The 22,610-nt window shown below is 42.0% G+C and overlaps 1 protein-coding gene across 11 annotated transcripts in view; it reads right to left on the bottom strand.

Annotated features, from left to right (window-relative positions):
• The window catches only part of LOC134038951 (NACHT, LRR and PYD domains-containing protein 3-like), a 201,505-nt gene that overhangs the window by 48,625 nt on the left and 130,270 nt on the right, over window positions 1-22,610 (bottom strand). For 7 of the 11 annotated variants that reach the window (XM_062484639.1, XM_062484644.1, XM_062484638.1 and 4 more), the window contains one exon: window positions 5,674-5,790. In XM_062484639.1, coding sequence (XP_062340623.1) covers window positions 5,674-5,790 — 117 coding nt within the window. Of the gene's footprint in view, window positions 1-4,525; window positions 4,590-5,673; window positions 5,791-8,373; window positions 8,539-22,610 lie in introns of those variants that run through there. The other 4 variants (XM_062484646.1, XM_062484649.1, XM_062484641.1 and 1 more) reach the window with 3 other exon arrangements.

The following is a 22,610-nucleotide window of genomic DNA, read 5'->3' as shown; positions in this document are numbered from 1 at the left end:
AAATACTCATCACGTAACATATTTCAAAAGTAACCAAATTAATATGTAAAATTCGCTCCAAATGTATCTATTTCTCTAAATTTGCGTCTTTGTAAATTTCTCAACTTCCATCTGCGCATGCGTCATGCGGTTACTCATCCTGGATCTCAAATATCAAGCTGCAATTCCTTTACTAGCCTGTACCCGCCTGTCGGTCTGTTAGTTTGTTAGCCAATGTCGTTGCCATAGTTGCAAATTCAACTTCCTGGACTCTCCTTTGTCTCAGGACAGAACAAAATGCACTTCCTCCACGTTTTCACCATTAGCCATTAACCAACAGTCACAGCCTGGATTATCTTTTCAAGTCTATCAACCATTAGTACCATTTTAATTTCAACATAAAAATTAGGCTCCGAAATCTACATATGCACCTAATATCACTCGTCAGAGGACGACAGTTTACCCATGTATTAGCATTCTGGTTGGACAAAGCTTCAACTTCAAGTCCATTTAAATAGGTAAATATGAATACCACCAAACCCAACACATTTCAACAAATCATCTCAGCAGCAATAAACACACATATGTAGCACCTTTGCCCTTAACAACAAACGCAATTCGGTCTCAACTGGCTCAATCTTTCTAATCACTTCTTCATAACCCTTTACATATTTCTTTAAACAACAGTAACATCTGTGAACTCCCACAAAATTAAAAATAAAACCATCGAACATTTCCAGACATAAACAAAAATATTCCTTAAACAACATAACATTTCCGTTTGAACACATAACTTTCTATAAAAGTTTCAATAACCCCGGGATTGTAATTCTTCAAATGAATACCGCTTTTATTGCCAAAACTGGCCTTTTACCAATTATCCTACCCAAACACTAAATTTCCAGCGCGTTATTCAATAACGAATCAAGCTCATAATATAGAAAATCGGTCTGTACATAATTTCCAAATCAAGAGTATGGCAACTCACAATATTTTCTTAAGTTCGACAAAGAAACAGAAACACACATCTGTTTTCCCAACCAATATACTTCACAATTCAACGTCAAATTCTCAATAAAATGAGTGATATTTTTTTGCACTCACGTGTGGGCACTGCACGCAGAATGAGCTTCACTGAAAGAATCAACTTCCGCTAGGCTCAAGCGCATGCGCCTCTTTTCAAGTGGAGAATTCAGTCAAAGAATTAACATTAGCATTTTCAAAACAGAATGTGTGCGGTAATCAGACCGATGTAAAGTCTAACATCAAACATATAACGGTTAACACAGAGTTGTAAAACAATCGTCTCTCCTCTACCAACAGTGTCAACCGATAAACATTGTACGCCACCATTTCGAAACTCAACTTCCGGTCACGAACCCCTCTGATTTTGCGAGAGTTCGCTCACAATTTCCAGAAAACTTTCAACAAAGATGATCTCCGGACATTCACGTACATTTTGCTCAAATTCCCACAATTAAAGCACGCATTTTGGATTGACCATACCTAGCAATTCGTGCTGGCCTACATGTTTTTCAACAGCATGTCAACACGCTCTGCATCAGCTTTGACCATAGCCCACAACACGCTTATTCCAAACACAACAGGGACTCAAACCCTTTGTTCCGGAGAGGACTTTAACCTTTCCTTCTTGGAAACACAATGGCATATGCAAGTCAAGGCACAAGCTTCAATCTTTGCGGGAATCCAAAGCAAATCTATAAAAAACATTCCAGGATCCTACTTTCTTGACTTTTCCTAGATATAACCGGCTGTCAGAAGAAATGGCAAATGTCTGACCTCTTCGTATTCTGTTCTCGCATTCCCGCAAACCCTCATGCGCCCGCGCATCCTGCCGCAACAGCCCTGGCTGCGGATGAGGCGAAATTTGTTTGCGGAACAGCCAGAAAATCTCAATCGTGAATCTGTGGGGAAATAGATGAAAAATTCCCCACACTATTCTGTCCTAATATTTCTTTATCCCTCTACCTATCTCCATCCAATCAGAAAAAAAGCTCTCCAATCAGGCTAAAATCTATTCTTTTCTCCACTTCAAAAAAAATCGTGTATCTATTTCTCTCCACGAACCCATTTCGCAATACAATAAGGTCCTTAAAACAAAACGACTCCACACTCGAAAATCCACATTTATCAATCCATATTTGCATTTGCAATAAACTATCGTTACCATACTTTTGCTTCATGTAATCGATGTTTGGACAGGTCAATTCTGCCTCCAGACCATTCATTTTCAGAATTACAATCCATAAACGATAACCAACAACGGAAAATAAAGACACAATTACCCCTTTTCTTTTCTAAAAACAATTAAATTCCGACTTCCCAACTTTCAATGAAAATAACTGCACAATCTTAAATTACAAATATTCAAACCGAAAAATAATTAAAGTTTTGAAAAATAATTAAAATTTTGATTTTTGTAATTTGTATATAGGTTGAATAATAGACACCATTAGTTACTCATACTTCTTTTAACCTCAAAAAACATAACTTGCAATTAAAACAAAAAATGAACACGCGTGTTGCAAACTTAAAACCTTTGAAATTTCACAGGCCCAATACCTTCTAAGCTTTTTTTTTTTTTTTTTTAAACACTCAGCTGATTACCAATTACCAATTTTAATCTTTACCAATTTAATCTTTACCAATTTAATCTTTACCAATCCTCTAAAGTATACTTTTTACCATTTTACTCTTGGGACTCAGAAATCAATACATTTCCTGACCCAATTTCCCAGGGCCTTAAAGACACACAGCACGATATCACGTGTGAATTATTACCCTTTATGCGCTCGTCAGCACATTTCCTGCATGCTTTTTTGTACGACTCTAACGTAACGGGACCAACGTTCCAACGTTCCCCCAATTTGTACGACTCTAACGTGGAAAGGAAAGGCGGCTTTTTGCCGGAAGATCAATTCGCCGAGGGGAGCCGCCTGCTGAACGCCGTAGACCAATCGAGGATCCCCCTACTGGCCACCAAGTGAAATGGCAGAAATTCCAGCGGCACTGTGCAGATTTGAATAGTCAAGAGATGGCGGTTACAATAAATTTATTTTGCTTATACAGATCATGATTTAACAAAGTACTTTGTGATCAGTCATAACGAAGGAGGTGCTAGCCACAGGTCGTTCGCCAGAGTGATAAAGAACAATCATAAAGCTTGTGCTTTTATACACTTAAAACAGATCCCCTAATAAATGTTCAATTCATCAATGTAGTGGTCTCTGTGATTGGTTAACACTGGTCAGTGACAGTTAAGACAATATAACCCCCCAGGTCAAGTGACCAAAGTCTTTTGATGTCACGGCTCTTTCTCTAAATGAGGACAGTAAAGATACCCTTAATGAAACACAAACAGGACACAGGACACAATCTCCTTGGCCAAAAGGTCAGGGCTGCTAGATCAACTGAATCCATCTATCCATCTCCCTTTAGGCCACAGAACTCAAACATCCCCCAACCTCTGTGCCCCTAGCTTCTCAATCAGGCATCATAAACCAATACCATAAATACCTTAAGACCAACTGCAACATCCATTTGTTTAAACACAACCTCAGTCTATTAAAAATACATTCTTAGTAACTATATCAAAAAATGCCATTACAATAGGCCCAAAATTTCTTTCACAGGAGGGAGGGAGGGAGGGATGCAGGGAGGGATGCAGGGAGGGATGCAGGGAGGGATGCAGGGAGGGATGCAGGGAGGGATGCAGGGAGGGAGGGAGGGAGAGGGGTTTTAATTGTTGACAAACAACAAACCTGTCTTTGATCTCAGTCCCACTGAATGTGATGAACTAAATAGTGTCTTACTGACTAAATGAGGAGAAATAAAGATGTTTTATACAGGATGATAAAAGACATGCTGTGTGTTTGTTGGTGACCCAGTGGCCCGAGACACACACACGGGGACACACACACACACACACACATGGACACACACACACACATGCATGCATACACTGTAAACACTACATTTAGGACCAGTAATATGACAGTATTACCCACTTGAATATAAACTGTCTGTGTGTCTGTCTAGTGTGATCCCCTCCCTCCCTTGACCTGCCCCCACCCTCCCTACTCCCTTTGGGCCCTCAGAGAGGGAGGGAGGGAGGGAGGGAGGGAGGGGAGGGAGGAGGGAGGGTTGGAGGTTTTAATTGTTGACAAACAACAAACCTGTCTTTGATCTCAGTCCCACTGAATGTGATGAACTAAATAGTGCCTTACTGACTAAATGAGGAGAAATAAAGATGTTTTTTACAGGATGATAGAAGACATGCCGTGTGTTTGTTGGTGACCCAGTGGCCCGAGACACACACACACACACACACATGGACACACACACACACACACCCATGCATGCATACACTGTAAACACTACATTTAGGACCTGGGGGGTATTCGTCGTAGCTTGCTAAGCTCAAGCACCTGAAACAGAGAGGGGAGATATCAGACGAACCAGGAACTCTATACACAGTAGAACAATATGATTAAAATGATTGTCTTGTTTGTAACTCAAAACTCACTGTGAATATGGAGGACAAGTACTCATGGTGACTCTGGTCTGACTCAGACTTCTCCTGTTGATCTCTGAGGACAAGAGATGACATTACTTAATCACATGAACCACATGTACAAGGGCTGATCATCTACTAAAGAGTGTATCATACATAGGCATGAGTGGTAAACTTAACTGTATCCACTCATGCATACACACAGACACACTGTATAAGAGTGATACCATCACTACCAAGTAAACCATCTTCTATACCACTACAAGGCACTATTCCTTTAATACGTTCATCAAAGATAGGAGCACTGTCACCCCCAGGTAAACAAGTGTGTTGTGTTTCAACCAGACACTGAAGAATGACATCAGGGTCCACCTCACACAGGGCTGCATGTTTGCTAGCAGCCTGCTTTAGACACTGCAGCACTCCTCCACCCAGGAGTTTAAGACCTTCTGGTCTCAACCAGTCTAAGTGGGCTGAGCCCTGCCCGGTCTGTGCTCATACCAGGCCTGGTACCTGCAGGGCTGGACACTGACTCTCATGCTGTCTGTGTGTGTGTGTGTGTGTGTGTGTGCGTGTGCGTGTGTGTGTGTGTAGGGAGGTTATTGTTGTCAAACCTTCACTAGAGCTGCACTGATCTCTCTTATTTGTATGTAAAGCTATTATAACAAAATTGGTTATAATAATTGGTTATATAATTGGACCCAATGGTAGTATGGTATGGCTTGCATAATTGCATTTGTTTCAGGGTAGTTTGTTGTGGTTGTGTTGTGGTTGTGTCTCTGTGTTAATGTCAGGTCAAATTCAACATTAAACCAGCACAGTGGACTGGTAGGTTGTGGTCCTGTCTCTCACTGATCAAACACAACAAGGAGGTCAAAGGTGTTGATGTGCCTGATGGTGGTCTAGAGGTTAAACCATAGATACATAAAGAGAAGACCAACACCACATGTTAATGAAATAACATTAAATAACAGCTCCCTCTCACTGTGTAGCTCTACCTCATGGTCTGAACATCAGCCAGGCTATGAGTTCTGACTTAGAAATGTCACATGATGATCCTGAATCTAATGATGATGTTATACTTCGTTATACAGACGGCTTCTTTACATCATGTCACCTTCATCACATAACATTGAACACCAGCAGAGGTCAGTACATACCCTTCTTCATTAGAAGGTCCTCCTCCATCACTGAACATGATAGGTAGATCCATAGACCTGTCACTCTTCATGGACACACAGCTGGGTACAGGTGAGGCTGGTCTCTGCTGTCTCATCCTGTCAACAAACACAACAAAGTGTCTTACAAACATAAATCACTAAAGTAGAGCCTACAGATTAATTACAACAATATGTGTTGCTAAAGTAATTCATAAGAATTGTCAGATCCAGGCTTGAATGTTGCTGGTCAACATAAATGAGTCAGACAGGCAGGTTTCCAGACCTGTTGTTACTCTGTATCTCTCACTGTGAACCTTTACCACATGGTCTGTATGTCAGCCAGGCTGGCAGTCAGCATCTCTAACCCTGTGTTTTAGTAGGGATGTGATGAGGGATATTTTAGTATCTACAGTCAGCAGCTCTAACCCTGTGTTTTAGTAGGGATGTGATGAGGGATACTTTAGTATCTACAGTCAGCAGCTCTAACCCTGTGTTTTAGTAGGGATGTGATGAGGGATACTTTAGTATCTACAGTCAGCAGCTCTAACCCTGTGTTTTAGTAGGGATGCGATGAGGGATACTTTAGTATCTACAGTCAGCATCTCTAACCCTGTGTTTTAGTAGGGATGTGATGAGGGATACTTTAGTATCTACTGTCAGCATCTCTAACCCTGTGTTTTAGTAGGGATGTGATGAGGGATACTTTAGTATCTACAGTCAGCATCTCTAACCCTGTGTTTTAGTAGGGATGTGATGAGGGATACTTTAGTATCTACAGTCAGCATCTCTAACCCTGTGTTTTAGTAGGGATGTGATGAGGGATACTTTAGTATCTACAGTCAGCAGCTCTAACCCTGTGTTTTAGTAGGGATGTGATGAGGGATACTTTAGTATCTACAGTCAGCAGCTCTAACCCTGTGTTTTAGTAGGTATGTGACATGATGGAGAAAAGGGCTCATTTAGGCCTCCTCCTCCATCACTGAACATGATAGGTAGATCCATAGACCTGTCACTCTTCATGGACACACAGCTGGGTACAGGTGAGGCTGGTCTCTGCTGTCTCATCCTGTCAACAAACACAACAAAGTGTCTTACAAACATAAATCACTAAAGTAGAGCCTACAGATTAATTACAACAATATGTGTTGCTAAAGTAATTCATAAGAATTGTCAGATCCAGGCTTGAATGTTGCTGGTCAACATAAATGAGTCAGACAGGCAGGTTTCCAGACCTGTTGTTACTCTGTATCTCTCACTGTGAACCTTTACCACATGGTCTGTATGTCAGCCAGGCTGGCAGTCAGCATCTCTAACCCTATGTTTTAGTAGGGATGTGATGAGGGATATTTTAGTATCTACAGTCAGCAGCTCTAACCCTGTGTTTTAGTAGGGATGTGATGAGGGATACTTTAGTATCTACAGTCAGCAGCTCTAACCCTGTGTTTTAGTAGGGATGTGATGAGGGATACTTTAGTATCTACAGTCAGCAGCTCTAACCCTGTGTTTTAGTAGGGATGCGATGAGGGATACTTTAGTATCTACAGTCAGCATCTCTAACCCTGTGTTTTAGTAGGGATGTGATGAGGGATACTTTAGTATCTACAGTCAGCATCTCTAACCCTGTGTTTTAGTAGGGATGTGATGAGGGATACTTTAGTATCTACAGTCAGCAGCTCTAACCCTGTGTTTTAGTAGGGATGTGATGAGGGATACTTTAGTATCTACAGTCAGCAGCTCTAACCCTGTGTTTTAGTAGGTATGTGACATGATGGAGAAAAGGGCTCATTTAGGCTTTTAGATTATGAATACTATTTCGTATTCGATTCATTTGGTTGGAACAACAATATTTTTAAGACCGATCAAGCTCAGAAAAACTCCATGTCACTGTCAGAAATATTAATCTATCAAGCATTGCACAGTCAGTTGGTGAACAAGTTTAAGAAAGCTTTATTGCTTGCGGCCGGCCAACAAAGAGACAAAAACATCACACGCCATTGTGCTACAAAGTTTGTCTGCTAGCATGTTGCGCTAGCTAGCTATTTAAACAGAACCGCTCTTTACAGTCATTGGTTAAAACAAAGGCATGCAAATGTCCCATGGCTTTTCTTCATCAGCTCCCTTGCATAGACCTGGCGCGCGTGTGTGTGTGTGCGTGTTTGAGTGTGTGCGTGTGTGCGCTCTTTGACCCCTGTAAGCTTGACCATATGATTCACCCAACACAGATAAGGCCAGACATCTTTTATGGTCTCTCCAGTAAGAGAGAGTGGTCAGCCCAGGTCACCTTGTTTACATATGCCTCGTGTTACCCAAAGTTCAGATTTGGGGGTAGGCCTCTCTCTACACACAAGGAATGCTGAACACAGAATCATTCTTATACAGGATAAATGTGTTACATCTTCAATTTTTCCAACAGTCACCTTCATCACATAACATTGAACACCAGCAGAGGTCAGTACCTACCCTTCCTAATTAGAAGGTCCTCCTCCAGCTTTGTAATTGATAGGTTCAAGCATAGACCTGTCACTCTTCATGGACACACAGCTGGGTACAGGTGAGACTGGTCTCTCCTGGATTGGGCTTCAACACAACAGAGACAGACCTTCAGTCTCTCATTTATTCTGACTAATGATGATGTCAAAATATCACTGCTGAGCTCTGAGATGGAAAACAGTCATGAACAGGTATGGATTCTCATCTTACCTCTTAGCTTTGGTGTCCATGTCATGTTCCCCAGAGAGACTCATTTTAGAGGCAGTGCCCCCTTCCTCTCTCTCCCCAGAGGGACTCATTTTAGAGGCAGTGCCCCCTTCCTCTCTCTCTCCAGAGAGACTCATTTTAGAGGCAGTGCCCCCTCCTCCCTCTCAAAGTCAGAAACTGCCCTGCCAGAACCCTCCTCTCTCTGCCCTGTCTCTGATCACCTGCCCTGCCAGAACCCTCCTCTCTCTGCCCTGTCTCTGATCAGGGTATTTCTCATGCTCAGGATACTCTTGCACAGGGCAAATGAAACATTCATCTATGCACAGAGGAAAACAGTGGAACAGGTTTACACTAGATGGTGTATTGAATGAAGGTTTATGTCATCATAGGTTGTCATAGGCTAGCCATGTCTTTGACCCACAATCAAAAGCTGTTAACACTAGCTAACCCCAGTCTATAGAGGACCAAAGCACTCTAAATAGGATATATACATTTGATATATTCATTTAAACCCTTGATTACACATGTGCAGTGTTGTTGTCAAAGGTCCTAGCCTGTCTCCTTCCCTGGCCACTGTTAACTGATAACACAGCACATCCTCTTCCTGTGAATCAACACAGTTGGGAGGTCCTTAAGCACTGACTGTTAAGACAGTGCTGCTAACACACGTTAGCCTATGATCACAGTTACAGACACACTAGACACCTCTTAGTGCTCCACGGCCCACCGTCATTATGCTGCTTGCTAAAGCTGCTCATGCCTGCATGGCCAGAAGTTAGTTCTTTGTAAGATGTGACTTGGAAATGAGATGAAGTAACTCTGGAACATGGGAACATGGGAGTCAGGTGGCTGAGCGGTTAGGGAATCGGGCTAGTAATCTGAAGGTTGCCAGTTCGATTCCCGGCCATGTCAAATGACGTTGTGTCCTTGGGCAAGGCACTTCACCCTACTTGCCTCGGAGGGAATGTCCCTGTACTTACTGTAAGTCGCTCTGGATAAGAGCGTCTGCTAAATGACTAAATGTAAATGTAACATCACATTCCATGTTAATGTACGTGCAAACTGATACTGTGAAGGAATATTGTAAAATCACGTACTTTAAAGTCTGCTTTTCAGTCTGCAAATCTTCAAATGGACCTCGGATGCAAACCGCCCTTAACCTCATTGATCAACCCTGATCAAACGTTACCATGGTTAACGCTCTTTCCTCCCCGACATGGCATTGGTGTAAGCTCTGTTTATGATTTGATTTGTAATCATTGACTGTATAATTTCTGTCTTTAAATTAGACCATTTCATTCTGTTCATTGAAACCAATCTCATTTCAAATTCATAATTTAACTTGTTCATACTATCCATATTTACCTTACTTTAATACATTCATTGTAAAATCTATTTTGATGTATGCTTGTTCCCTAATGTTAAGATTGGCTCTACACTTGGAACAAATTCATTCCTTCAGATGACAGATTATTACATATTAAACCTATAGGTTTCCCTGATGTCCTAACTCAATATCAGGGTAGTGCCCCCTTCTACTAAATACTTGATAATACATTAAGTATTTCTGTTCTTCAGCGAGCAAACCCCGCTACACGAGCCAGCCAGCAGTGCAACATCCGTGGTTGGCGATTTCCTGGAAGCCCGCCTAGTTGTAGCTACGCACCGTAGGAAAAAAAGTACGAGCTTGTGGACAGAATCTGTTGATTTGGAACCCGGTCTTAAAAGGGCTGAGGGGAAAGAGAAGGGGAAGTCCCGCTGTGGTGACGCACTACCAACTAGAGTTTGTCTGGTCCTGATCGGGCCGGGTCAATGTTAAACTGTTTAAACACTTAGCTGCCTGTAAAAGAGGATTTGTATACTAGCAACAGCTTACTCTGATACATGGGTATTAGTTTATTGAAATACTTTATGCATAGAAAGTAAGGAAGTAAGTTAGGAAACTATGGTGATGATCAATTTCAGGATTGATAAATGGAATAGTAAAAGAGGTGGAGCAAGTGAACAGCTGTTTTATAGAGATACGGTGTATTTATAGAGATAAGATTCATGGCAACTTATTCAAAACATGCCTTGATTGGAGGACACCCTGGCACCTGGTCGCTGTTAAACTTGATTGTTGAAGCCAAACCCTCCATCTCCCACGATCTCTCAATCACCCTGGGATCGGCGACGGTGACCCCTTCATCCTCTGCCAGGAACCTCGGGGTGACCATGGACGACGAGCTCTCCCTCACAGCCCACATTGCTGCAGTCTCCCGGTCGTGTAGATTCACCCTCTACAACATCTGGAAGATCAGGAGATACCTGTCTGAGCACTCCACCCAGCTGCTAGTCCAAGCACTTGTCCTATCCAAGTTGGACTACTGCAACTCGCTGCTCGCCGGTCTCCCAGCATGCGCAACCCGCCCTCTCCAGAGGATTCAGAACGCGGCGGCCCGCCTGGTCTACAATCTACCCAGACGCTCCCATGTTACCCCGCTCCTCATCTCCCTCCACTGGCTACCTATCACGGCCCGCATCAGATTCAAGACCCTGGTACTGACCTTCCGACCAGTGAACGGGACTGCACCCGACTACATCAAGTCTCTCCTGCAGCCTTACACCCCCACTCGTCACCTACGGTCTTCTTCAGACAACCGCCTGGTGGTCCCACCGCTCAAGAGCGCCCGGTCCCAACACAAGCTCTTCTCCTGTCTGGCACCCAAATGGTGGAATCAACTCCCCACCTCCATCAGAGACACTGACTGTCTCCCCACCTTCAAGAAAAGGCTCAAGACGCACTTGTTCCGGGAGTACAACGGTACTTAGGAATGGTTTGCTGGACCCCATGTTAGTTTCCTCAAGGATCACAATGACTCTTGCTTAGAGCCTTGCTGCTCTTGTTGGTTAGTGGTAACTGATTTAAATTGTTGAAATATTTTTTACTGTTGCTTGCTTTTCTACAGGTACACTCGCTCTTATAGCGATTCATGTTGTTTAATTGTAACTTGTTTAACTACATGCTCTTGTGGTTCTTCCCTTTGGCACTTACTTTGGTTGTTCACAATATGTGCTTCATGTTTTGGCTACTTGCAGTGTTTTTTTTTTACCCACAATGTTTTTTGGGGCTATCTTGTTGTTATCAGTGACCTATGCACTTTGTAAAGCTCTCTCTTGGAAGTCGCTTTAGATAAAAGCGTCTGCTAAATGAATACATGTAAAAATGTAAAACATTTAAACTGGGGGAGACAGTTGACTTTGGTGATTTGAGCATTCCAAAAATATTTCACACAATAGACACTATGCAGCACATTTAAAACAGACAAGAGAAGGAGGAGGAGAACATGGTTAAAACTAACTCCCAGCTAGTCAAGAAAAAACTAGCCACTATGTGTGCAGTCAGAACAGCCATGTTTTATGTACAACAGCCAGCTAGGTACCAGGCTCCCAGTATGGCACCACCAGCACCCCAGCCTAGTAGGGTCCATGTGCTCTACCACCAGCACCCCAGCCTAGTAGGGTCCATGTGGTCTACCACCAGCACCCCAGCCTAGTAGGGTCCATGTGCTCTACCACCAGCACCCCAGCCTAGTAGGGTCCATGTGCTCTACCACCAGCACACTATCAGGGACAGGCCCCATACCCACAAGGAGGAAGGACAGGCCCATGGAGGGGCAGAGGGAGAGAGAGGGGAGGTTTTCAGGGTGATATATTGGGGTTTGGTTGCTGACAGTATGGGTCTTAGTTTTGTGTCCAGCTGAGGGGCAACTAAGAACTGAAGCAGCCCTTATATGTTCCTCCCAGTCAAAAAGACAATCCTGTGTGGAAACACTGGGATCACTGTGGACTTTCCTGGAATCCACAAAACTGGTTGTTGGACTGTTGCAGACACATGAGACAGGATTATAACCAGGATTAAATGCCTGGAATGCTGCACCTAAAAGACTTTCACTGTACCATGAAGTATGACCCTGACTCCACAGATTTTGAGTGGGGCATTGAATGGGATGAGTACTTTGATGGATGACACCCTGGGTAAACACTCCCTTTGAACAACAAGACTTGGGGGCCCATGGTCAGACAGATGTCTGCACCATCACATCTAGCTCCCTTTAACCAACAGTGGAAACTAGCACAACCGAGAGACTTTTTGAGAGGAATGTTGAAATAACAGCAGAAAGCCATGTTGTAACCACTGAACCCAGACAAGCTCCAGACCTCTGTGTGTTCCCTGGTGACCCCTGAACTTAAACCCAAACCCTCTCTGGGGTTCTGATACCTTGTGGCAGACAGGAAATGTTGTTGGTCTGATTAAATCAGCAGGACCTATACCGATTATCAGTGTTGTGCATGAACGAGTTCAAAAGAACGCGTTCATTTTATTTGAGGTCTAGCTAAAACTTTACGGAATGTTTTCCTTCTCCTGAGTAGAGACGCTGTCTAAATCGAATGCTTGCACCATGTCGTTGCTCAGTGCCCGTAACATTTTCCGCTATGTAGCCTAACCCAAACCAACTAACTCAACTTCGCTCTACGTTACCCATGATTCATCGCACACACGTTGACCAAACAACGTATTCCAAGACAACAGCTCTCGGTCTCATATAAATGAAAGTAGAGACGCAGACTCAGCGACTACATCTGATGCACCTTATTATTTTTTGCAGGATTTTTACACATGGTAAACACACACCTTAAAACTATGAACTGAACTATGAACTAGTTCAGAATTTAAATGGTGAACTATGAACGTGAACTATTCATGTTTACTTGTATGAACTGAACTTTGAACGAGTTCATGAGAGGTATGAACGTGCACAACACTGCAGATTATCTTATGAGAAGGCAAGACAGGACCTAGGAAGAACCAGTACTCCATGTCCCCACAGGGAAAGTTAAGTAATAAGGAAACTATTGACGGGTTACTGAAGGCTGGTGTCCTGGTACACTGTAGCATATGTAACACCCATTATGCAGAGAGATGGAGAGAGTAATGGACAGAGACAGAGGGAGAGAGAGAGGCAGGTGTGTGTGTAGTGTGTATTAAGCAGAGAGATGGAGAGACAAAGGGAGATATAGAGGCAGGTGTGTGTGTAGTGTGTATTATGCAGAGAGATTGATACGCAGATTTTCTATACATGTGTGAGGTTGTCTCTTGCTGTGGTCAAGAGGTCACGGAGCAAGCCTTGGACAAGACACATATAGATCAAGGAATGTGCTCTGGTCAACTTAGGTTAAGTGCAAGATGCAGAGAATAGTACAAGCAATGATTGATGACTGCATCACCTGTGTGTAGTTTCTTCTGTGCATCAAGTTGTGGAATGTGTACCGTTTAAGGAGATGTTGTGGTGGTAACTATATTTGTACAGTCCAGCCATCTATAAAGGACTTATGAGAGACATGTTTTGTCACTCATGCTAGCCACTCTGTTGTGGATTGGTGGCATGATCCGACGTTGAGCTAATAAAACCGAGTCAACCCTTTTTATAATTGTCGTGACTCTTTCCGGCCTGCCTGCTGAGAGATCTCATCCTTACAGAGATGGAGAGACAAAGGGAGATAGAGAGGCAGGTGTGTGTGTAGTGTGTATTATGCAGAGAGATGGAGAGACAAAGGGAGAGAGAGAGGCAGGTGTGTGTGTAGTGTGTATTATGCAGAGAGATGGAGAGACAAAGGGAGAGAGAGAGGCAGGTGTGTGTGTAGTGTGTATTATGCAGAGAGATGGAGAGACAAAGGGAGATAGAGAGGAAGGTGTGTGTGTAGTGTGTATTATGCAGAGAGATGGAGAGACAAAGGGAGATAGAGAGGCAGGTGTGTGTGTAGTGTGTATTATGCAGAGAGATGGAGAGACAAAGGGAGAGAGAGAGGCAGGTGTGTGTGTAGTGTGTATTATGCAGAGAGATGGAGAGACAAAGGGAGATAGAGAGGCAGGTGTGTGTGTAGTGTGTATTATGCAGAGAGATGGAGAGACAAAGGGAGAGAGAGAGGCAGGTGTGTGTGTAGTGTGTATTATGCAGAGAGATGGAGAGACAAAGGGAGATAGAGAGGCAGGTGTGTGTGTAGTGTGTATTATAGTATCGTCACCCAGTATCGTCCGAATTTCCACCACAATGCCAGGTGACACAGGACATCCCACACCCTCATCCATGATACTGAGAGCATTGTGGAGCCAGTGAGAGAGGCTTTGTGGAGACAAAGTATCCCAACTCTTGATCCACCACAGCAGATCAGTAACTGAGGGGAAGATCTGATAGATGCACAGCATGTCAAGTAGTGTAGGGGGTTAATATTGGCCAAACAACCAAAACAAAATCCCCTGTTGGACAGAAGATGGGGAACTGAACAGTGTTTAAACATTGACCAAAAAATGCCAATACCAATATAATTGGGTGTGCTTTGCCTTCGGCAAGGGCACAACCTTTGTTCTCTCACATATATATTATTATTATTTTTTTTTATTTTTTTTGCCCCCCTACAACTCAGTCAATATTTGGCCTACATAGACAACCTAGGTGTCAAAAGTTTCGTCTTGGTAGCGATTGAGTTGCTCCTATTGGGATTTACGCTCCGTTGCATGGTTTAGGCTCAAGTTAAGTTTTTGTGGCGAAAAGTGAAGCTAACGGTGGCTAATTTGCTAGCCACAGTCACTGACGTTACTAACGTCACTAACGTCACGAAAACACGCGTGACTACCTGTAGCAGAACATTCGTTTCGCATCTGTTAACTTGGGGGATAGCTAGGCTAACTATAGCTTTACTGCTAGGCAGCTGCAGAAACGCCACAAGCAAAGAGGCCAGGGTGATAACTATTTACTTATTTTACTTTGTGATGTGAAACACAATTGTAAAATGTAATGTACAATATTAGCTGATATTATTAAGGAAGTAGGCCCACATCTACTTTCGGAAACGGTAGTCTACTATTTCACTGAGGCATTAGCATGACATTAGCCTCTGTTACCCGGGCAACACATACTACAGTGGTCTATGATGCATCTGTTTTCAATCATTAAAATAAACATTCCTCACAAATACATTTTCGTTGGAGGATTTATTATGACATTACATTACAAGTAAATGATTTGTGGGTGAAATTATCATTACCTGTGGTTTCAAACCAGTGTTGCTCACTGCAACGCTGTAGCCTACGCGAGACACTACAAAAACATCGACACAGCTGTAGGAAGTCAAACGGCGACAGAACATGTTCGGCACTCCCCTTACTTAAACCAAAAGTCTTTCAATAGGTGAAACTATCTGACTACTAACCTGAACTTCATTGCCACAGCCTAAACTTTGTCAATCTGTTCATGAAAAGAATTCATTTCAGCCTAAACCGTACAACGGAACGTTAAATCGAATTCAACCAACGCAATCGCTACCAAGACGAACACAGCAGTAGTCTAGTACTGTACCGTAGTAGAATTTACAGGGGCAGCTTCTCCACACAGGGCTATATCGCATTTTGCGTTGTTACTGACAATGATCGCTACCAGTGAGCTTTTTATGAAGGAGCGATTTTCCACTAAATAAATGTCAAGCTTATTTACGTTTTTGGGGGCATATTTTCAGTTAGCAGATGGTACTGTTTGAATCGCGAGTCTATCTTCTGCCGGTAACTTCGTAGAATAATCTTCAAAGGGGGTTCTTTATTAATGAATGAATGCAATATGAGTAGGCTAAATGCTAAAATATCACGAGAAGGGAAAACTTAAAAGGACGTTTAAGTCATAGAGATTAGGTCCATTTTTACACCGGTCTGCCAAATGTATTCGTTTTGATTCAGCTATGAGGCTGCCTCTTGCAGGGGAAATGAGAAGACATCATATTTCATTCTACACTTCACTCGTATTTTGAGTTGTAAATAAGCAGCAAAAAAAAGATGCTTTTAAATCTATGTAATCTTTATAAATAATAAGTAGGCCCTATGCATTTTTATATAAAATATACAGACCCCTGTGCAACCGACGCAAGCAAGCACACCCTACAATTTCCCCAGAAATTGTACCCTCTCTAGTTGGGTGTGCTTTGCCTTCGGCAAGGGCACAACCTTTGTTCTCTCACATATATATTATTATTATTCTTTTTATTCTTTTTGCCCCCCTAAAACTCAGTCAATATTTGGCCTACATAGACAACCTAGGTGTCAAAAGTTTCGTCTTGGTAGCGATTGAGTAGCTTCTATTGGGATTTACGTTCCGTTGTATGGTTTAAGTGGAAATTAAGTTTAAGACCAATTACTTTTGGTCCCTTAAAAAGGGGGGGGCCACATATAAAATGTATTGTAATTCCTACACCGTTCACCTGATTTGGATGTAAATACCCTGAAATTAAAGCTGAAAGTCTGCACTTAAAGCACATCTTGATTGTTTCATTTCAAATCCATTGTGGTGGTATACAGAGCCAAAATGATGAAAATTGTGTCAATGTCCAAATATTTATGGACCTGTATATGGAACATTTCATGTTTGTGTGAGTTACCTGCAGCTTCCAGCTCCTTCCTAACAGCTGAAAGAGAGCCCTTCTAAAAGGTGTTTGTGGGGGGGACAGAGGGTGTCTGGGACTGGGGCACTGAAAGAGAGCCCTTCTAAAAGGTGTTTGTGGGGGGGACAGAGGGTGTCTGGGACTGGGGCACTGAAAGAGAGCCCTTCTAAAAGGTGTTTGTGGGGGGGACAGAGGGTGTCTGGGACTGGGGCACTGAAAGAGAGCCCTTCTAAAAGGTGTTTGTGGGGGGGACAGAGGGTGTCTGGGACTGGAGCACTGAAAGAGAGCCCTTCTAAAAGGTGTTTGTGGGGGGGACAGAGGGTGTCTGGGACTGGGGCACTGAAAGTCTACAGTACAGTAGACTACTGCTGTGTTCGTCTTGGTAGCGATTGCGTTGGTTGAATTGGATTTAACGTTCCGTTCTACGGTTTAGGATGAAATTAATTATTTTCATGAACAGATTGACAAAGTTTAGGCTGTGGCAATGAAGTTAACCTTTTCATGTTCCTGTTAAATTTGCCTGAAAACGCCTAAACAGCATACCCAAAGTAAATTGGAAGCTGTTCTTGAACCATTTGGAGTACATGCATGTAAATGATCTCTTTTGAAAGCTGACACTCTGAAGTTATGTCCCCTGTTGTCAGGACCCCTGTCAGTCCTTCTAGTGTTGAGTAATAGAAGCTTGAACACAAGGAAAGTGAAAATTTCTATTTCCGCCTAGATTTTGTTTTGAAAACAGAGGCCTGAATAGGCCTAGAGGTGGTAGGTATTAGCTGGAAGACTAAAATGGACCACAGGTTGAAGCCTTACCCAATTCAAATCAAAAGTCAAACATAATACCACAATATATTCATATTTGACACATGTTTTTATAAGAGTACATCCAGGAATTTTCTAAAAGGGTCTTTTGGAGACTCCAAAATGACCCTTTGTAACCAAGGTCAAGGTCAAATAAAAAGGTATTATTTTTCATAATTGTTATCTCTGGCCCATCTCTGGTACTTAGAAATATCATATATAATAGCTAAATCCCTAATTAGTAATACTGAAACACAAAAACTGAAGCATGAACACATTGGAGTGCTTTATCTGATTCCAAGGATTGGCGCACAAAGAACACTGATTCTGTCAACCATATTGCGCAATCGACTGTTATTTTGAAGGCTCCACAGACGCATACAAATGAGGTATTGGCATTTTCAGCTAGCTGTCAGCTACAAGGCTAACGAGCTAATTTCAGAGCCAGTCGAAGCCAGTTCGAGAAATTTGTTTAGAACGAGTGTGTGTGGGGGGGGGGGGGGGGGGGGGGCAGGACGCACAGACCTAGTTGGCTTTAGAGGGCTGTCAACGGGGCATGGAAGCTCCTATTGGGTCGAACAAGGTGTCAATCAAAAGGGGAGGGTTCAACGGACATTTTGAGACCTTCATTTTGTAAATACTCCGTTGATAAATCGGAGAAAATAACACTGTTATGTGAACAAGTTGTTTCTTCCGTCGGCTAACTTACATAATGAAACAAAGGATAATGGCTATTCATGAACGTAAAACATTGTATTTGGACGAATTACTTTACATGGTTAGATACTTTGAACCCTTGGGACTTACGCAGATCAAGTTTTGATGGCATGATTTGCACACCTGGACCTATTTGAACAACTTAGGGTGAGTACAACTTTTTTCTTTGGCATTGTTGAAGGAATGTTCACCGGAAAAAGACGTTGACTTTGCTTGCTATTGCGACTTGATCTTGAATTGGTTTATTTCAATGGAAGCACAAGAATCGTAGCTTTCCAACGATGTATAACATGTGTAGCGTCTAAAAAATATATTTTTTAGAATTTAGTGCGTCGTAACTGAGGAAGGGGGAGGCAGCATTTTTGTCTCGCGGGCGAAACAGGAGCGTAAGATAGACTTTTGATTTAAGTAAGGGGAGTGCCGAACATGTTCTGTCGCTGTTTGACTTCCTACAGCTGTGTAGATGTTTTTGTAGTGTCTCTCGTAGGCTACAGCGTTGCAGTGAGCAACACTGGTTTGAAACCACAGGTAATGATAATTTCACCCACAAATCGTTTACTTGTAATGTCATAATAAATCCTACAACAAAAATGTATTTGTGAGGAATGTTTATTTTAACGATTGAAAACAGATGCATCATAGACCACTGTAGTATGTGTTGCCCGGGCAACAGAGGCTAATGTCATGCTAATGCTTCAGTGAAATAGTAGACTACCGTTTCCGAAAGTAGATGTGGGCCTACTTCCTTAATAATATCAGCTAATATTGTAAATTACATAATTGTGTTTCACATCACAAAGTAAAATGAGTAAATAGTTATCACCCTGGCCTCTTTGCTTGTGGCGTTTCTGCAGCTGCCTTGCAGTAAAGCTATAGTTAGCCTAGCTATCCCCCAAGTTAACAGATGCGAAACGAATGTTCTGCTACAGGTAGTCACGCGTGTTTTCGTGACGTTAGTGACATAGTGACGTTAGTAACGTCAGTGACTGTGGCTAGCAAATTAGCCACCGTTAGCTTCACTTTTCACCACAAAAACGCAATTTCTACTTAAACCATGCAACGGAACGTAAATAAAAATACAACCAACGCAATCGCTAACAAGACGAACCTTTTGACACCGCCGTTGTGTATGTAGTCCAAATATTGACTGATCCTTAGGGGGGCGAAAATAAATAATAGAACTAGAAAGGCTGTTCCTGCGAAACAGCAGTGAGAATGCTGAAAACCTGAATGGGGATAGATGACCATGCTAAAAAAGCTGAAAAGTGAAAATTTAGTAGAAAGTTATAAGCTGAAGCTTCAAAGCAACCGAAAGGTATTTTTGAAAGGGGCTGGAGCAGCATTCCAACAATGATTTGAAAGGATTTACCATTACTTTTAAAGGGAGAATAATTTGCACAAAAACCTTTATATTTTAAAAAGTATAAAAGTGAGAAATGAGAAAATACCCGCAAGCTGAAATGAATTTCAAAAATGAGTGACACAAAAGAGGCAGTGTGGAAGCTGAACTGCATCATCTAACAAAGCTATGAGCTAAAATAGCCTACAATGCGGGAGAAGCTGAAAGCTGAACTGTTAAACAGAAGAAGTAGGCTAGCTAGTCGTAACAAGAATATTATTGTTTTAACAGCTGAAATTATAGTTGGGATAGTAATAGAAGTAGCAGATGTAGCCTACCATTGAGTGCGTTTACTCGGCTTTCTTAGTAGGATTCAATGTGTTAATGGAATGAAACATACAGCAGTAGGGCCGATACAGGAAGACACGGCAACACTTTGTTGCAGAAGGATGATGGTGCAAGTTTTGTCCGTGGAGCATACAACAATTAATAAAAAGAATCATGTAGATGCGCTTATTGAGTAATCGCATAACTAACTAGAGAGGGTACAATTTCTGGGGAAATTGTAGGGTGTGCTTGCTTGCGTCGGTTGCACAGGGGTCCGTTTTTGAATGACATTTTTACAACTGATTTATGTATATTTTATATGAAAATGCATACTTATTATTTATAAAGATTACATAGATTTAAAAGCTTTTTTTTTTTTCTGCTCATTTACAACTGAAAATACGAGTGAAGTGTAGAATGAAATAGATGTCTTCTCATTTCCCCTGCAAGAGGCAGCCTCATCGTTGAATCAAAACGAATACATTTGGCAGACCGGTGTAAAAATGGACCTAATCTCTATGACTTAAACGTCATTTTAAGTTTTTCCCTTCTCATGATATTTTCAGGCATTTAGCCTACTCATTGCATTCATTCATTAATAAAGAACCCCCTTTGAAGATTATTCTACGACGTTACCGGCAGTAGAAGATGGAATCGCGATTCAAACAGTACCATCTGCTAACTGAAAATATGCCCCCAAAAACGTAAATAAGCTTAACATTTATTTAGTGGAAAATCGCTCATTCATAAAAAGCTTACTGGTAGCGATCATTGTCAGTAACAACGCAAAATGCGATATAGCCCTGTGTGGAGAAGCTGCCCCGGTAAATTGTACTACTACGGTACACTACTAGACTACTGCTGTGTTCGTCTTGGTAGCGATTGCGTTGGTTGAATTGGATTTAACGTTCCGTTGTACGGTTTAAGCTGAAATTAATTATTTTCATGAACAGATTGACAACGTTTAGGCTGTGGCAATGAAGTTCAGGTTAGTAGTTAGATAGACTTTTGATTTAAGTAAGGGGAGTGCCGAACATGTTCTGTCGCCGTTTGATTTCCTAAACAGCTGTGTAGTGTAGATGTTTTTGTAGTGCGTCTCACGTAAGCTACTGTAGACTCACGGTGTTCCGTACAAACTCGGACGTATAGCGACTTCAAATGAGGCTGCAACGGTCAAAAATAAGGCTACAGCTAATCTGATAGCATCGTAGTTGCCGGAAAACGCTTGGCAACTTTCTGAGCTATGATTGACATGATGTTGAACCAATAATACACGTTAAAATATAAAAAAACGGCGACATCCGGCGTTGTTCGGAACATCATGAGTAGCTCACGGTGTTCCGTTTTCCGATATTATTTAACTCATGGTGTAACGTTTGCTTCTTTCCACCAGGGGTCCAACAGATGGAAACATGTTTAACTGACAACCACAACGATAAAACATTTAAAGACACTTGTTAGACACATATAAGAAACTTATATGTGTTTATACTCATAATATAATATAAATAATATGCACATGTATAATATGGATACTATTATATGGATGATAATAATATGTATAATAACCTAATATACATTATTAGTATATACTATCCATATAAATTACCCTAAGTATGTATATTACGGACTATTCTAATTGCCCATTATTTTAATAACCAAATAAGTCACTTAGATTTGCTTTTGCTTGTGAAAGGCAACACATTACACTTTCTTTCATCGCAAGAAAGTTGGAATAGGAGCTTGTATTTGTGTGGTTGTAGGCAGTTATTCGCTAGCACACAGGTTTTCAGGGATACTTTATGGGAACACAGTGGAAGCTCCTGTGATTCTAGAGGTTACCCCTTACCTTGAATATGCGTCAAAATGAAAGCTGGTGGAAAGTTGGCGTCCGTCACAGGGTTCTCACAGGGACAAGTTATTCCTTAGGCTAGGCTACTTCTCAGCGTTAGAAATACAAGGTGTTGTGAAATGGACAAATTGTATATGGACAAAGCCAACTTCAATCCATAATTGCATTCACTCTTTATTTCCATAGCTATTGTGGTCTCAAACTAGCATAACTACATATTCTACACATACATATAGAATTGTAAATCAATTGGAGCCCTGCCTTCAACAGAGAACTGTGAGATGTTGTGTTTAGAAATATATTAGGATCATTAGCTTCCCTGCATAAGAACAGGTACTGACAGGAGGCGCGACGAGAACGCTGATCCATATGCCCCCCCAAAAAACTATTAACATTAAAGTTGATTTTAAAAGATTAAACTGATTAAAGATTAAACTGTTGAAATGCAGAACATATTTAACAAAAACATTAAACAGAACTGGGTAAAATAGCCAAAGATAGCAAACATATATACAAAGTGCTAGATCTCACTGAGGAAGCACTTGGGGCAGTACCAGTCCCCTGCTGGCACACTTGCAATCCCCAAACAAGTGAGGTGGAACCAGAGCTCACAAAGTTCGCACTGAACCCACTCGTAGATGGCATCCTCCTCACCTGCCTCCTCACCTGAGGGAGGGGATAGGCTACGGCAGACAGCGCAGTGTCCGCCAAGCTCCTCCACTACTGCCATCTGCCTCTCCT

This window comes from Osmerus eperlanus, chromosome 18 (assembly GCF_963692335.1).
Source record: "Osmerus eperlanus chromosome 18, fOsmEpe2.1, whole genome shotgun sequence".
Lineage (NCBI taxonomy): Eukaryota > Metazoa > Chordata > Actinopteri > Osmeriformes > Osmeridae > Osmerus > Osmerus eperlanus.
Note: the sequence above shows the minus strand (reverse complement) of the source record. Positions and strands in the feature narration are given on the sequence as shown.